Source organism: Camelus dromedarius, chromosome 17 (genome assembly GCF_036321535.1).
Source record: "Camelus dromedarius isolate mCamDro1 chromosome 17, mCamDro1.pat, whole genome shotgun sequence".
NCBI lineage: Eukaryota > Metazoa > Chordata > Mammalia > Artiodactyla > Camelidae > Camelus > Camelus dromedarius.
The window spans coordinates 28070986-28088843 of NC_087452.1; the positions used below are offsets into that span (position 1 = coordinate 28070986).

The 17858-nt window shown below is 43.4% G+C and overlaps 1 protein-coding gene across 3 annotated transcripts in view; it reads left to right on the forward strand.

Annotated features, from left to right (window-relative positions):
• The window catches only part of ARHGEF3 (Rho guanine nucleotide exchange factor 3), a 281549-nt gene that overhangs the window by 122882 nt on the left and 140809 nt on the right, over positions 1 to 17858 (forward strand). The window contains exon 1 of one of the 3 annotated variants that reach the window (XM_010980900.3): positions 2225 to 2376. The exons of the other annotated variants lie outside the window; for them this stretch is intronic. Coding sequence (XP_010979202.1) covers positions 2326 to 2376 — 51 coding nt within the window. The 5' untranslated portion in view covers positions 2225 to 2325. Of the gene's footprint in view, positions 1 to 2224; positions 2377 to 17858 lie in introns of those variants that run through there. 3 annotated transcript variants of the gene reach the window in all.

Sequence of the window (17858 nt, forward strand, 5' to 3'; positions counted from 1 at the left end):
CCCTGCCTCCCTCCTCCACACTACCTGTCCCAGGGCCCACTCAAGTTTCAGCTCTTCCACAATGTGCTTCAGCCCACGGGTTTCAGTTCTGCTTTCTCGTTCCCAGTCAGCAGCCGGAAGTTAGGCTTAATCATTCTAGGATTAGTTCATGTGAATGTGCCCTTCCTACCCCAGGAAAGAAAGAAACTCAGTAAGTGCCCCATGGTCATCACCCATTTCCTTTGGATCCTCATTGGAGTCACCTTGGCCTTGGCTGCGGCAGCTCCACGAAGGGCCTGTTGGAAAACCTTCCAGGAGAGGAGTGCCTGGGCTAATGGGAGACTGACATCCTCGGTCCTCAGGGGATTGACATTCTTCATTAGCTGAGTTGCTACCAAAGCTGGTTAATCTTAGGTTGTTTACGAGCCTGTACAAATTAGGACCCTTTCTATGCAGGAGGTTTAGAGTAAGAGGCCTTTTTAGGAACTGCTCCCCTTCCCCAGACTAGCACCGCTGACCTCAGGCTTGCTTTGTGGGGATTCTGGCTTTGGGAAATAAGGGATTCCAAGGACAAGCTGAAGCCCATCTTTTGTGAGCACTGCGGTTTGATTTTCACACATTACTGAGCATTTCCTGAGTGCCAGACCTGGTAGGTACCACATATAGACCTTGAGGTGACCCAGATGCTTGTATGAAGGTCTGAGCCCTTCCACAGCGATTTCACTTCCTTCTCTCTGCAGACAGATGGGACCCCCGTCACGCTCCTTGAAGCAAGACCCAAGCCTATCAGAGCAGTACTTTCAAAACATTTGCCTTTCTTCCAAAGCGCCTTGTGGTTTTGCACCCTGCTGCTGTTGCCCTTGCCAGTTCTTCTGCCAAGTACACCCCTCTGAATTCTACCCATGTGTGTCTTGCTCTGAGAAGCCTTCCCAGACTTTGTCCCGAGAAAAAATGCATTTGCCAGGCTCAGTTATTTCTTGGCTCCCTCAACACTTTTTGTAGTCTCCTGGCGGCATTTATTTTATTCTCTGGTCATCTTCGGTTCATCTTTGTACTGTCAGAGCCTGGTGCATCCTTACGTAATGCACTCCTCCAAGACCCTGTGTTAGAGGCCAGACCGCTGGCCTGAGAGAATGGGAAGAGCCTGCTTTCTTGTAAGTTCTAAAGTTGAGTCTTGGATTGAAGCTTGTAGTTGAATGAGCCCTCTCTCTTTGCTGGGCCCCCACTTAACTCAGGGCAAAGGCACTTAAAAATCTGTGCATTTGTAAGAAGATCTTGGGAAAATCTGGGCTCAATCTTTGCAGCTAAAAGTTGCAATTATAAGATTTTTGCAAATCAAATACTGTCCCATCAGAGAACTGAAAAATAAGAATCAAGGATTGAAAGCTGCACTGGAGTTATGTCTCCTTGGCTTTGAGTCCCTCTGCCCCTGTGCAAGGAGGGTGGAATGTTCAGTTGTTTGTGGGGAAGTGTTGAACAGGCATAGTTTTCACCTGAACCCTTGTAGTTCACACGAGACGCTCCTATTGCACCCAACAAGTCTGAGTTTTGTAAAAGGCAGAGAATCTGGGCAAGATGTTCATTGGTGAGATATCCAATGCATAAAATGAGAAATGTCAGCTACGAGTAGTTTCCATAATAACTCTGAGAAGAGCAGTAAGGTCTTTGGTTATTCACGTTAAAAGCTGAAAGGGAGGTTTCCAGAAGCAGCTGTTTTGAAGGGGCTCTGAAGAGAAGATTTGCCTAAGAAAAGAAAGAAAGGAACGGATGGGTGTGGTGTTTACCCTCACTCTCTCTGTTGAGTCTCTATGAAATTGGGATTCAGTATGGGCTCTGTATCCCGGGCAGGGCCCTGACTCTTGGGTGAAGTTCAAGTGGACGACTGATTCCTCTTTGGACACACAAAGTTCTCCTCCCGTTGTCCCTTCTCTCTCCATTTTACCCCAACTTTTGGGGAGCAAAGCATGATATCCTGGCATTGAACCCTTTAGAGCTGCCGGAATGCCCAGTGTGGCTTTAGGTGGGGACCCAGTGAACATTGTTTGTTTCTCACAGGCTGGGGATTGTCAGCCAGAAACTGAATTTCTGGTGCGCCCGTGAATGCCAAAAGGCAGAGTGCTCAGAAAAAGCAGCAGCAGCAGCCGGCAAGGAAACCGCCAGAGGTGGGGAGCTCTGAGCTGGTGTGGTTCTCAGCTTCTGACAATATAACTGATGGCCCCCTGTCACTTCCTGTCATGCAGCCCAAGTGGTGGGGAGGAGTTCCTTGAGGGAAACCATGCTCTGCTCTGCTCAGAGAATCCCGTCTGAAGGGCTCCGCTGCAGTTAGGGGCGGGGGACTCCGGGTGGATGAGGTCGGAGCGCCCCATGGTGTGGTGTTGCTTCTTTGTTCGTACTCAGGTAAGCTCCGCAGCCGGGCCAGGGATGGACGGCTCCCAACTCCCACCCAAGCCTGGCAGGGAGGTGCCAGGAGCTGAGGTGTGAGAGGGTGCCACTGTCTGCATCTCCCAAGAAACTGAGCAGGGAGCTGCTGTTCAAAGCACCTGGTGTGATGGAGGCACACTTCTGCCTCACTTTAGAAAAGAGCTGTGTGGTTGTGTTTAAGACCACAGATGGCTGCGCTGGGTGGAGATGGTGAGTTAAGTGGAGTGCCTCGCTGTCAGTGCTTCCTGTGGCATCTGTGATTGGAGAACAAGGGGAGGGGGGCTTTCACTCTGCTCCACAATGCCAGTATTAATTTTTATAAGAGATCTGTTTTCATTAAGTGCAAAGGAAAAAGTAAGTGTGTGTTTGTGTGTGTATGTATGTGTGTGTGCGTGCGTGCACACGTGCGTGTTTAAATGGCAAAGTGGATTTCCAAGACCTTTTCTTCTTTGGACTGGAAGATGGCTAAACTCAGTTTTGGAAGTTTATTCTGCTTGGAGCAACTTTTTTTGTAGGATTCCTAAAGTGATCCTAGTGTTTTGAATGTTCATCATTGGGAAGATGAAGTCTCATAATATCAGGGGAGATTCAGACTTGCTGGTATTCTCATTAAAAGTATTGGTGCCTGTTTGGGTTATTTTGGAAGGAACGGCTGGAAATGTATTTCTTTGGGCTGAAGAATGATTAGGAGCCCTGAAGCTCACTCTCTCTGTTCCTTTTGTTTGTGGGTAGGTGTTAAACCTTTGGGTAATCCAAAGGTATTTTTTAAAGAAAATGCCCATTGCCTTTTCTGTTTCTCTCATCAGAACTGTGTTTCTGAGACTGATGTTTGTAATACTAATTCCAACTCTTGCACATGGCCATTAAAGACATACATTTTCAATCTTTTCTTGTAACTTGAGTGATTTCACTATCTTTCTCCTTTCCCACCTTACTCACCTAGCTCTTTGCTCACCTGATAAAGAATACTTTTTGAGCCTTTAGGATATGGAAATTGATGACATTTGAAATGATTCACCACACTTCAGGGATAGTTAGTGCAACATTAATAAAAATATTACAATAGTAGCTAACATTTTATAGATAACTTTTTTTGTTACTTTACTTGCCTTAGCTCATGAAATCCTTTTAGGGCTTGGCTGTTACTATTATCCCCATTTTGCTGGTGGTAAAACTGGGGTTGGGGAGGATAAATACTTTGCCCATGGTCTCCTACCTCGTTAGTAGTGGGTCAGACTTGAGGCTCAGGCAGAGTGGATCCAGAAATGATACTCTTAGCCTGTAGGTGCTTGTGATGATTTGAGCGGCAGGGCCCTTCCTATATCTCCTGTCACGTGCAGCATCTTTGGTAGCACTTTGCTTTCCAATCTTTTGGCAGATTAGCTCATTTTGGTGGATGTTTGCCTTGGTCCAATTAGCGCCTATGGAAGAGGCATCTATGACAAGTCACTGCCTTCTCTGGGTTCAGTTTCCCACTTGTCAAGCTGAGATGTCTCTCAACTCATTTTAGCTCTGCTGTGAATCTAAGGTATGACTTTTTGGACAAAGAGTCAAATAGTTCTCGTATCTTCTCTATTTCAAAGTCAAATGATTTAATAAGTGCTTTTAAGCACACATTTCCCAAGGATATCACCTGGAACTCAAACTGTGATTGGCTGGCTGGGTACTGACCTTTATCCTGTTCTTGAAAATATCATTGAATGAATATCATTGAGCGAAGTATCATTGGCTCTGAGACTCTCTAGAGAAAGCACCTGGAGAAATTGGGTTTGGGAGAGACCAGAGGTAGCTGGATATAGGGGAAGAGAAAGGGAAGGGTGAAGCCCTGTAAAGGTCTCAAAAAGTCCATCTTCTGAGATTTAGCCAAAACAGTTCTGTAATGCATACCTTATAGGGCTGTTATGAGGAGTCAGTGAAGTGACTCAAGACAGCGCCTAGCACAGAGTCCGCACTCAGCAAACATGACCCATGTCCCAGGTCTTGTTGACCATAGGTGTTGGTGGCTACCAGAGAAGCGACTCCTTAGTGCGTAAGGGCTCAGCAACAACAGGGCTGTGAAGCGCCTTATATCCTGAGTTAACATGGCCCTGCTTTGATTCTGTGGAGGGAAGGAAGCACCGTATTACATGGAAAGTCAGTACTTCATTTTAAAGCCCTGATTCCAGCCATGTTTTTACAGCTTGCCCAGAAGGCCAAGTGGGAGCCATGGAACGGGAAGTTGTTTCAAACCAGATCCTAAAAAGACTTGTCTTGATGGAACACTCAGTGGTATGACTCGGAGAGGGCAAGGTCAGGGTGGTGGCCCCAAGTGTCCACCAGGAGGGAAACAATGGGTGACTTTAGGACCTAATTATAGACTCCTTGTATGTCACTTAGGGAAGCCAGTTCCTGGTGCTGACCAGGGTGGGTGGGTCTCTGAGGAGGAGTTCAGAAAGCAGCCCCTGCGTGCCAGCCCTTTTATTTTCTGAATAACTTTGTCCGTATTCTAGTATTTCTGCATCCCTTGAGCACCTGCCTCAGTTTGGCAGCCTTGCTTATGTCCCCATCTCTTCCCTCCCAAGTCTTCCTGGTGGCATTTACCACCTCTCTCCCTTGTTTCTTGCAGACCCCGCCCACCCCCTGCCATAACCCCAGGTGTTCTCACCACAGTGCTCCTCATGGAGCTGGTTTTGCAGTTAGCCTTGGGCAGTGCTGAACTTCCCTGGGTGCCAGGTTCTCCAACAGAGACACAGCTGGATCCTGGAGGTTGACATCCGGGGTTCACCTCCTCACTGCCACTTGACCTTGGGCAATTTTTCTCTGGGCCTTAGTTTTCTCACCTTCAAAATGGAGATGATAATAATATCTGCTTTAGATACTATGAAAAGTTTATAAGGTAATATCTGTGAAACCTTTAAAATGTGCATCTTGTAAGTGCTTAAAAACACTAGCTATGATTATGTTGTGATTTGTAGGAAAATGGAGACTTGAAATGGATCAGTGTTTCCTAAACTTAAGTCATATTTCCCATATCCACACACCACTTCTACTGTTATTTTTCACTTACTGTTTTTCTTTTTTTCTAGTTGTTATTTTGTTTCATTTTGAACTCGGGCCCATCCTAAGCAGTAATAATCCTAAAGCCACTAAACATCATAATGTGTTTCCTAAAGCACATTATAATAAACACATTTTGGTCTACATCACAGGATCTGAAATAGCGTTGTGTCATCACCAGATCCACTTCCCACACTTCGGGGACTGCAGAACTGGTAGCTCTGAGCATCCAAGATGCTGCCTGCTGTGATTTTGACAGTGCTCCTCCCACCAGAATGAACAGTTAGCTCATCCTTTCATTCATCAGGCACTGTCTGAGAACCAACTTTGTGCCTGACTCTGTGCCAGGTGCCAGGATGGCCAAAATATGGGTCTCTGTAGCCCCTGCTGTCTTCTCTGAATGGGGCATTACCAGCCTAGAGAAAATGGGGTAGAGAGAGCCACAAAATGACCCCGTTGCTGAAATCCCACCTTAATGGGAAGTAAGAGAAGCCAGGGTCACTCTCTGCCTGAAATCTCTGGATGTAGGTAAAGGAGACTGTCTCAGTCATTGCTGAGTAACAACCATGCCAAATTCAGTGGCAAACAATAACAAGCATTTATTTTTTTTTAATTGAAGTATAGTCAGCTTACAATGTTGTGTCAATTTCTGGTGTACAGCATAATGTTTTAGTCATATATATATAAAGAATATATATACATACATGTTTTCTTTTTCGTATTCTTTTTCCTTATAGGTTACTATAAGACACTGAATATAGTTACCTGTGCTGTACAGTAGAAACTTGCTGTTCATATATTTTATATGTAGATGATCATATATATATGATATAGATAGACAGATGATCTATGGGTCTCAAATCCCCAGTTTATCCCTTCCCACCTCATTTTCCCACTGGTATAAACAATGTTTGTTTTCTATGTTTGTGAGTCTATTTCTATTTTGTAAATAAGTTCATTTGGGTCTTTTTTTTTTTTAAGATTCCACATATAAGTGATATCATATGGTATTTTTCTTTCTCTTTCTGGCTTACTTCACTTAGAATGACATTCTCCAGGTCTATCCATGTTGCTGCAAGTGGCATTATTTTATTCTTTTTTAAGGCTGAGTTGTATTCCATTGTATAAATATACCACAACATGTTTATTCAGTCATCTGTCAGTGGACATTTAGGTTGTTTTCATGTGTTGGCTGCTGTAAAGAGTGCAACAAGCATTTATTCTTATGCTCACAAGTGTGCACGTGGAATGGGGCAGGTCCATTAGCTACCCACATGTATATTCTTCTCCTTTGTAGGTCAGAAGATCCCAGAGGAACAAGCAAAAATACACAGTGTCTCTTAATGCCTAGGCTCAGAATCGGTACATTGACCCTTTTACCCATATTCCATTTGCCAGAGCAAATGTGTGTGATACTGTCACAGACAGTATCAAGCCATGCAAGTCAGAGGAGGGCATAGAATTTTGCTGAAAAATAAATTAATCTACCACAGAAATCATCATTATTTACTCACTCAGCTTAGATTTATTGAGTGCATACTATGTGGAGTACTCTGTCATGTTGGGGGAGGATAAGTATGGTTCCAGTAAGTGATGAAGATGATGAGAGCATCTAACCCAAGGCTTGGCATGTATTAGGTCTTAAATAAATAGTCAGTGAATGAATATCTGCTCTTACCTTTGAAATGCTGAGTGGTGATGAGTATTTCACATGGGTTATCTCATATTCCCCCTCTTTCCTCCTCCCCCAGCTGGGCAGGTACAGTCATCCCAGGTCAAACAAGTGGGATGCTGTCTTGTGTTGTCTTGGCCTGTAGAATACTTACAATCTTCTGATGTGAGGAAGGGGAGAGTTGGTGAAGGCACAGCAGTGGGGAGAAGCTGTGTGCAAAAAGAGCATCCTTGATGTAGAGGGAAGACGTGGGCTTTGCACCAAAGAGGCTCCAGTTCAAATCTCCTGTGTGTTTGTTCCATGTACGCTTTGTGTACTGTCTTGGGTGCTAACTCTTTAAGCACCCACCGTGTACTAAGAATTTAGTGTGGTACTTGGCCTCTCATAGTTTCTTTACATCACTAGCCCCCTGCCTTCTTGAAGTCACACACATCTTGGAATATTCTCTTCAGAAAACTGCACATCGTTGTGAAGATGTCTGTGCAGGTCCCTGGCCCCAGGTGAAGCACTCTGCTCTCATGATTCATTCCATCCCCACCCCTTTCTCTTCCTTTCCATCTCTTAGGAATTTTATCCAGGGAGGGAAACATTTTTCAATATGTGTATGCCAGTGTCAGGCTCAGGGTCTGACTCATGTTAGTTGCCCAATGAGTGTTTTTTAAAGGACTGAAAGAATGAGAATGAAGGTGTTAGTGATATTTCATTTGCACGTGCATAGAGTCACTGAACTTTCTGACAGTGTGAGATGGAAAAACTCATGTATTTTACAGATGATAAAACTGAGACCCAGAGAGGCCAGTTCACTTGCTCAAAGCCACACAGCTGATGACGATGATAATGATGATACATTAATATTTTCCTCCAAGCAAATGAGTTATGCTCAGGGACAGTTAGGTCTCATTCCCTCAGTACCTGGTTAGAAAATATTCTGATCTATCAGGTTTATGGGTCATGTTGCAAAACTGAGTTTTCTTGACCTTCATAGCCAAAGCCAAAGACAGGGATGACAGAAACGTATATGCCATGTCTCAACTATAGAACCACTGTGGCATCAGCCCTTTCCGGAAGAGCCCTTATCACCCGCCTCTTTCTCTGGGTGACAAGGGCTCCCCTTTCCACTCCGTCCCTCAGTCCTTGCCCAGAGTTGTGTGTACCAACTGCTGAGAATGCAGGGGAGTTGAGGCTGAGATGAGATATTTGTCAAGCCAAGGGGCCAGGTCAAGCCAAGGGTGGAAGGTGGGTTAGGGTCGGTGCAGGGGAGGAATTTGTTCCTGCAGACTCCTGGAAATCTTATTTGGAGCCATTCTTCTATTCTTAGTTTCGAAGGCACTTTGTTCTCTGGTGCATTGTTTTAACAGCCACCAGGAAATCAGTCCCTGCTCAGGGTCAGCGATGCCACTGGTTCCTGCCTGTGGCCGCCCAGGTGGGAAGTGTACTGGTTTGTTTCAGGGCTGATTGTTCATCAAGATCATTGCCGCCCTTTCTCCTTTTGTGGCTCACCCTGTCTGCATGGGACAGGGAAGGGTGAGAAGGAAAAAGAGATTCCAGTGAGTCTGTTTTTCTTTATAGCAATAGTAATTCCACTTATTTCTGTGTAAAAAGAAAAATGCTAAAATTCAGGCTTTAACAGCACTGTGCCCTCTGGAGCAGCGTTTTCCGATAGAAACAGAACATGAGCCACATGTGTAAATTTAAATTTCCTAGTAGTCACATTAAAAGTGGTAAAAAGAAACAGATGAAATTAATTTTAATGATTTATTTAACCCAATATATTCAAATGTTGGCATTTTAACATGTAATCAATATGAAAGTTATTAAGGAGACATTTTACATTCTTTTTTTTTTCATATTCAGAATCCAGTGCGTATTATCCATTTGGAGCACATCTCAGTTCAGACTAGCCACATTTCAAGTGCTCAGTACCCACGTGTGGGCTCATGTAGCCATCAGACAGCGCAAGTCTCAAGCAGCACTGACCAGCTGAACTTTTGACAATGATGTTAATGTTTTCTACTGTCTCACATGGAAACCACTAGCCACAGATGGCTGTTGAGGACTTGACATGTGGCTTGTGCAGCTGAGGAGCTGAGTTTTAAATGTTATTTAATTGTAATTAATTAAAATTTAAATTTAAACAGCCACATGTGTCCACTGGCTACCATACTGGACAGTGTAACTCTTAGAGATTTGATCTTGTTAGAGAAATATCAGTTTAAACTTGACCGAGGTATCACTTTTCATCTGCCACATTGACAGAGATTAAAAAGTTGGATAATATGGGTTGGCAAGGGGAAATAGGACCTTTCATACATGGCCAGTGGGACTATAAATTAGAATGGTCTTTACAAAGGACAATTTGACAATGTTTATCAAATTACAAATATACATTCCCTTGGACCCAGCAGTTTCATTCCTGAATATTAATGCTACAGAGTCTCTCACATGTGTAGACTGATTTATATAAAAGGATATTTGCTTCAGCAAAGTTAGCAAACCACATACACAGCCAGTCAATGGGGGGGACTAGATAAATAAGCTATATTGCATTTTAAAAATGTAATTTGCAACTACTGAAAAAATGAGGCCAGTTTTTATTTGATAGCATGGAAAGCCATCCAAGCTATAATGTTAAGCAAGCATAGAGCAATGCATATAGTATGATTCCATTTGGGTAAAAGAAATGACTTGCTTGGTTATGTCTAGAGCTCTGGAAAAACGTGGAAAGAACCAATCACAGTGGTTGTCTCCTGGGAGAGGAAGTGGGTGGATGTGCGAGAGAGGTCTACTTATCATTGTGCAGTATACCCTTTCAGAATTTAACCCAATGCACTTGAATTACCTACTCAAAAAGAAAATATCCAAAATATAGAAAGGAAACTCTAAGAGAACGGTGAATCAGAGAAGGCTTCCTAAAGGAGGTGACCTTTGGACAGGGTTACAAAAGACACACCGGGGTCTTAGCAGGAGGAAAGCTGAGGCTCAGAGGGACGGACAAGCAGAACAGGTCAGGCATCCATGTGTGCCCAGAGGTGAGCAGAATACCAGTATGTAAAACAGAGCAGTAATGGAGTTTGGACAGGCACCAGATTGGCTAAATAGAAGGGGTCTGTGCGCAGAGTTTGGACTTAACTCTGTGAGCCATAGGCTGCCATTCATGTTTTGAGGGACTCAGAAAACGACATGATTGTGTTTGTGTGAAAGACAACTTTTGGCAGAATGGAGGGTGATTTAAAACAGTGGTTCTAAAGTGTAATCCAAGGAGTCCCCGAGACCTAGAAGGTACTAGCTGCATTACTGCAGAACAGATTTGCTTCATGTGCGTCAGCCAAAATAACACATCACAGCAGACTGATTACAGAAGCAGATATGCGAATCCAGCTGTCTTCTCTGCAGCCAGACAGTAAAGAGAGTTGTAAAAGGATAAAACAATGCTGCTCTTCCCACAGTGTTTTTTGTTTTGGAAAATACAGTTAATTTTCTTTAAAATATGATAATTCAATTAAGAAGTAATAATAGACTCATTACTTTTTAAAAGAAAAAATTTTAATTTAAATTTTATTTTCTAATACTGCAAATATTGATATAACCAACATAAAAATATAAAGGGTGCATGTCCTATACTCCATTTCTGCACTAAAAAATCTGTCTGTTATATCCAGTCATTTGCTGTTACAAACATCCTTAGCATCCCTGTACAGGTCTACAGGTCTCTAAATACTCACTATGTGCAAGAATTATGCTAGACTATGTCCCTAAAAGTGGGATGCCGAGCAGGAAGACATACCCATCTTCCACTTGACTTGGAGCCGTCAAGTTGCTCTCCAATCTATGACAATCCCTCTAACCTTGAATGAGAGTCCTCATTTCTCCAATCCTTAGTATTGTCAGATTTTTAAATTTTGCCAATCTGATTGATGGATGTGAAATGGCATCTTGTTGTTTTAACCCCTCCCTCACTATTACGCCTACCTCCATCCCCAACCTTGGAGCATAAGATAGTAAACTCTGAATTGTAAACAATTAAGAAAGAGTCTTTGCCTTGAAGAAACGTGTGTGTGTGTGTGTGTGAACACACAGAAGCATGTTCTCTATTCTGGTTCCCTGGGTGAGGAAGGAGTAAAAACTTGAGGCACTGCTCTTTATTTTGGATAGAAATCTCCCAGGCAACTGTTCTTGGTGTTTGTTGTACTTTGGGGCAGTCAGGTCTGCACCGAAGGAGAGGAAATTGGGCCTTTCTCCATTGCCTGAGCTGTACTAGTGTTTGGGGTAATGTCCAATGTGAGACATTAAGCTGAGACCTGAGGCTTTGGACAAACAAGAGTTGTATGAATGTGAATGGCTGTCTCTGGACTGGCCACATGTCCTTACCTGGGTCGGGTTTCCCTGTGAGGTTGAAGCCAGAGTCAGCCTCTCCATGAGACCCATGCAGGTACACAGGGTCCTTCCTGCCTTCAGAAGGGCCATGCGCAAGGTTTAATGCTCTGCTGTAACTGTCTTGAAACTCAGTAACTTTTGGACAAGGAGCCGCATGTTCCTCATGTTTGCATTTTGCCCTGGGTCCTGCAAATTATACAGCCAGTTCTGCCTGAAGCATCTTTGTGTCTCTCAGATTAAGGATTATTGTCATCCATGATTTTGAGGCAAATCGAAAATCTCAAATTTATTTCTAGAGAGCGTTTCCCAATCTCTGCCATTCTCACTGCCCACATTCTCCACCCCTCACCCCAGAATCTCCTTGGCTATGTGTTGTCATACATCGATACAAGGTTAGAAGAAAACTTTAGAGGTCACCTGGTTCAATGCCCTCATCTTACAGATAATGAAACCGAGATCAAGAGAGGGAACGTAAAATGCCTAAGGTCACACAGCTAGTCGGATGACCTTAGAAAATAGATAACAACCGGATAATTGTCCTCTAGATGCTCTGTTTTACTATTTATACCTCAGATAAGAGAAAGATAATAGCACTTGTGATCTGGCAGCTTCTGATAAAAATTTGTAAAGCAGACTTCTGTAAATTGTGCCCATTGTCATAAAGCTGGAGAAAAAAATATACATTTTAGAAAACTAATTAGGTTTAAACTTTCTTCTTTTCACAGAAGCATTTCATATCTGTGGTCAAGGTGTCTGGACATTTTCAGTATAGAAGGTTTTTAAATTCCTCGTTTGGGTGGTTTTCATCATCAAAATATTTTTTATAATACACCCTACAGTGGGCATTGCTTGGCCCTAACAATATGTAGCATAAATTTGGGAGCCAGGGCTGTGACAACAGAGGAGAAATCTCCCACAAAGCCAACCAGGAAACAGATCCATCAGGCCTCACTTCCCGCTCACTCCCCAAAGCTTAGCCTCCACCCCTCCCCTCCCAAAAAGGGGAAGGAAGAAGGTTCAGTAAAGATAACGTGCCCATCCTTTAACAAAGCTTGGCTAACACTTTGGGTCCCCCAAGTGCTCCTGTTTCCTGTGGCTAAAGTTAGACCTATTAGATATGAATTTCATTGTTAATCCATGACTGGGCAGAGAGAGGACTACAGATCCTCTCCAGAAAGGATTGGGCAGGGGTAGGGTAGGGGCAGGTGGGGGGGAGGAGGAGTCTTGTCACTCATCTCGGGCAAGACGGCAACAGAGTGTCACTTTTTCTGTACTTGCCAGGAGCAGCAAAATCATGGGCCAGTTACTTTGTGTGACAGCTATGAGAGGGAGTTTCTGCAAAGAAAGTGTTTCCCCTAAACCTCACTCATTTGTGAATCATCTTTTACCATAGCCCTTAACATTGAAAAATGCTTGATAGTTTTCTACAAAACTGCAACAAAGTTTTCCCCTTGTAGGTATCTTTAATGGAAAGTTTACCTTATTATAATAGACAGAAAACCAGTATGCTGGCCCAAATTTGAATACAGTTATTAAGATAAGTAGATACCCACAAAACAGTGTAACTAAAATCTAGCTAGATGCTATTGCCTGAGTCTCTGTGCACCCTGGAGAGAGAAAGATTGAGGTTGGTAAACATTAGGTGGGTGTTAAAGGTGAGGTCGCCGCAATCTTGGCCTGTCTCTTTGATGGGTTGAGAATGGACAGCAAATTGAAAGCATGATAACTTTCCTATTATGTGAGCTGATGCTGGGTAAAGCCTGTTACAGCAGACTCCCCCAGTGCCCCATTCATCACCTAAGCTCACGTCAGAAGTCACCTCGAGTCCCCTGTACCCATTTGTGACTTCCTGTGTCCTTCTGTTTGCAGGAGTTTACAGCCAAGGGAGTTAACACCCCGAGGGGCCTCTCCCCATCAGTGAGAGGCAGAAGCTGGTGGAGTGAACACTTCCACCTCCTCACCCTCTGGTGGAAGATTAAGAACTGTGTCCTACACAGTCCCTCTGGGGGCCCCCAGTGGGTTGGATTCCAGCTACCCATAGCTGGAACCTGGTGGCTTTACACCTCTTTGTGGCCTCCCTCCTTTCCCCCACATCACTTTCCCACTCTCCACCACTTCTTCCTGGGCATCACCTCCCATGTAAACAGCTTATAGCTAAATCTTTACCCAAGATCTGCTTTGGGAGGAGCCCAAACCAAGACAGCTGGTAAGCATACTGCCTAAAATGATCTTATAAACCACCATGGTACCAGACCAATCCTCTGGGAAATGATACCCCAAGGTATATATCCAAATAGTATAAAGCAGCTTATCACTTTTCTTTCTTTAAAGTTCAAAAATACATTGAAATTCTTGGTATTCAACTCTTCTCTGCCATTTTCCTTAACATATTGGTGATACTCTGTTCTGTTGAGTAACAACGTTTTCCATTTTTGTTGTTCCTCTTTCAATGTGGTATTACAATTTGCTAACAAGCTTGGTGTTCCCAGATTTGCCTGTAAGTTTAATTTACCATGTGGCGTTTGTCAGTTGTTTGCCAATCTGAGACACCCAGTGAGTAGAGCAGCGCTGGTGGTCAGTGGCTATTAAAGTAAACTATTGATGTGTGAGTGGTGAGCCCAGGCCAAAATGCAGCAGGCAAGTGTTGCCAAACTTGGAGAGCCACTTTCTGGCAAACCTTTTACAGTATCACGAGGATAACCAGGACTTTAAAATTCAGGAGATGAAAGGATTGCTTCTGCAAGATAAAGTTTCTGTTTTGGCCTGAGTCTCATTGGCAGATTGAAGGCAGGACTGAAGTTCTAATGGGGAAAGGATTTCTTATCTTCAGGGCTGGGCCCATGCCAGGGAGGTCCTGTCCTCTGAAACCAAACTGTTCAGAGAGTGGTGAAGTCCAGGGTGAGATATATCCCACTAAAAGTCAGAAGCATCTTTAAATGACTTGGGATCAAGAATTCCAAGAGGAAGGCAGGAATCGGGTCAGCCTCATGGACAGAGCTCTGTGCTCAGCAGGGCTCCACTATGTGGGCACGTAGAGTTGCCCAATAAATATTTATTTAATATTTGAATGAATTAATGCTTGGTAGTCAAACTTGACTTTGGGTTTTCAGGGATAGTGGCCTCAGAACTAGAGTGGGCTCAGAATGAGTACCCATCCCAAAAGAGCCGCTGTACATTCTTTCCTTCCCAGGACTGGCCACATAATTTGCAGGGCCCAGTGAAAAATGAAAATGCAGGACCCTTCTTAAAAAGTTATTAATAATTTCAAGATGGTGATCGCAAAGCATTATACTCTACATGCCCACGTAATGGAAGGCACTAGAAATACTGTAGTAAGTGAACTTGATCTGGTTTCTGCATTCATTGAATTTAGCTTGAGGGAGGAAACAGACATTAATCAAGTAATCCCACCAGGGTAACATTTTAATAGGGTTAGTACAACAAAGAAGAGGCACACAATGCTGAGAGGCCGTAACTGGGAGATGAGATCTGGGTTGGAGCTATCTTAGAATACTTCCTTCCCAGGGCTGACATTTGAAGGACTAGGAGGAAAGGGGAGGACAGAGGGTTCGAGGCAGAGGAAACATGGAGGAAGAGGAACTGGGATTATGGGAGGTGGGCGCTCAAAACAAAGGAATGAGGGTGGAGATGAGAGGTGGACCAGACCTGACTTTGCACAGGGTCTTATAGATACTAACAAGTCTTGAGAAACTCAGTACTGTTTTCATGACTAAACATAACACAAGTGTGAGTAAAATCATTTACCCCTAGTTTCTCTTCAAATAAACTGAGAAAGAAAACTGCCCCAGTAAGTTCTCATCCTTATTAATAAGAGATGATGGTTTTCCATGTAATCAATTATGTGCACAAGCATTGGCCAGTCAGAACAAGCACCAAGTATGGAGCCAAGGCACATACGTGGGCACTGACCAATCAGAACAGGCATCAGGTACTGTGTGTGGGACTTGTGGGAAGAGAGAACTTGAACCTTTAATGATGGGAGGCCTTTAGGAGCCTTCACTCCCCATCCACCCCCACCTTTGCTTGGCTGGCTCCATCCCATCATGTAGGTGTCATCTGAGATGTTCCTCCTCTGAAAAGCTTCCCTGATCTCTCTCTTGGTAGCTCCACCCCTACTATCCTTTCACATTCTTTCATATTACCCTGGTTTACTTTCCTCATAACACTTGGTACACCCTAAAACTAGCTTGTTAATTTGCTTATTGGCTTATCGTCTCTGTCCTCTACTCAGCTGTATTCTTCCTGAGGGCAAGGAGCTTGCACATTGCCTGGCACATAATAGGTGCTCTGTAAAATAGTTGTTGAATGAATGAACCTATATAGTGAAATGCATTTATCTGGGTCTCTTGTTGTTCCTGAGTTTCTATTGCCAAAAAACCAGCAATATCGTGGGCCCAGAACCAAAAGTTAAATTTTATAAATGGCACATCTTGGTGTTTTAATCTTCCTGAAAAGAAATTCTACAGCTCAGCGGTTTTGGGGCAGGTAGATTCATTTGTTCATGTGTGTAGGTCAACAAACATTTGTTCAGCTTTCTCTGCATGCTGGGTTAGACCTTAGAAATATCCAGGAGAGTTCCGGGCAAGAAAGAATTCTACTCTTAGTACAACACTGATTCCCCGGGAAATAGATTAAATGATGGATAAATATGCTTTGATTCTGCAAAATCCAGATCTGGGTTTCAGACTTCAGGATAAAAGTGATTGGGATGGGCTTTGAAGTAAAAATTCAGGATTAGAAAGTTTAGCACACAGTCCTTTCTCCCTCCCTGCAGCCCATTTGTGGCTTATCACAACTTTTGCTTTTTACTCAGAACTTGACGGGACATGATAGCACCGCTGAAGGAGAGATGCTCTGAATACCTGTGTGTCCCCGGCGTTGGGTGGCCCTTTGTCTCTCTCCTATAATTTGGGGTTGTGGTGAGGCCCTCCTTCACTTTCAAAGACAGCTGCAGATGGAAAATGTCCCTCTAATCATAGTTGACATCTTTCCAGACACTGCATTAGAAATGGTAACTGGCTTTCACATTATTGTTCTGACGGCTTCTCTGCAGACTATTGCCAAGAACATTATTGTCAAGTTAGTCAAGACGATTCGGAAAACGGGTGGCCTCTTGGCGCTAATGAACTCTAGTTGGAAAAGGAGAGAGGTCCAGTTCTTCCAGAGGCACCATTCTGAGGAGCTATATTAAGGGACATTGTTGGCATATTCAAGTACATAGTTTTGAGGGGAGAGGTGTTAACTATTACACAGTTATTTCCTTTATAGCTGTTTCTTTCCTACTGAGAGAGAAACATCTTTAAGCATAAATGGCCTCATGTGAGAATTTCCAGTTTTGTTTGGAAGAGAGCTATTTTTGATCAAATAATCCTTAAATTATATTCTTCTCAGGCCTAAGGAATTGTGTCCCAGCTAATATCCAACCAAATTCTGCTGAAGTGCCTAGGTGGACTCACTGCCTTGCAGGAGCACGGGGCCTGCAGGCCCCAGGGCGAGCAGATCTTGCAGAGCTGAGCCTGGAAAGCCTGATATCCCCTGGAGCTGGGCAACAGACAGATATCAGACGCCCCCAAAGGGGAATGAGTGGTTATGGGCATGTCTTTTTCTTGAGGATGGAGAAGACTGTACAGGATATTTGAGAATTTATTTTATTTTTGGCAACTTTATTATCATTTCAAAAGTTACAAGTCCTGAATACCCTTTACCCACATTCACTAATTGTTTACATTTGCTTTGTCTCTCTGTATCTCTCTGTCTCTTGGTCTGTGTATCAGTCTTTCAGTAGATAGATAGACAGATAGATTGACAGACAGACAGACATTTAACACATAAATGTAAATTATTTTTCTTCCTATTTGAGAATGAGTTGCAGCCATATGTCCCTTCAGTCCCAAATAAGAACAAGAGCATTTTCTCACACAGTATAATTATCAGAAGCAGAAAATTTAACATTGACAAAATATATTAATTCATCCACCATTCATTTTTAAAATTTGCCAACTGTCACAATAATGTATTTTATAGCTACTGTTTTTCCTGGTCCAGAATCCAGTTCAGAATCATGCATTGCATTTATCGTCACGCAGTCTTTCGTCTCCTCTAATCTGGAACAGCTCCCCAGGCCTTCTTGGTGTCTTTTGATTTTGGCAGTTTTGAAGAGTATAGGCCGGTGAGGTTGAACGGTTTCCCTCAGTGTGGGTTTATTAGATGTTTCTTTATGACTAGATTCAGATCATGCATTTAAAAAGTATCTAGAGTGATGGAAGAATCATTTTTTCAGGCTGCACATTTTTCACAGGAATATGACAGCGTGAAACGGTGTCTCTCTCTGTGTATCACATCAGAAGATACATGG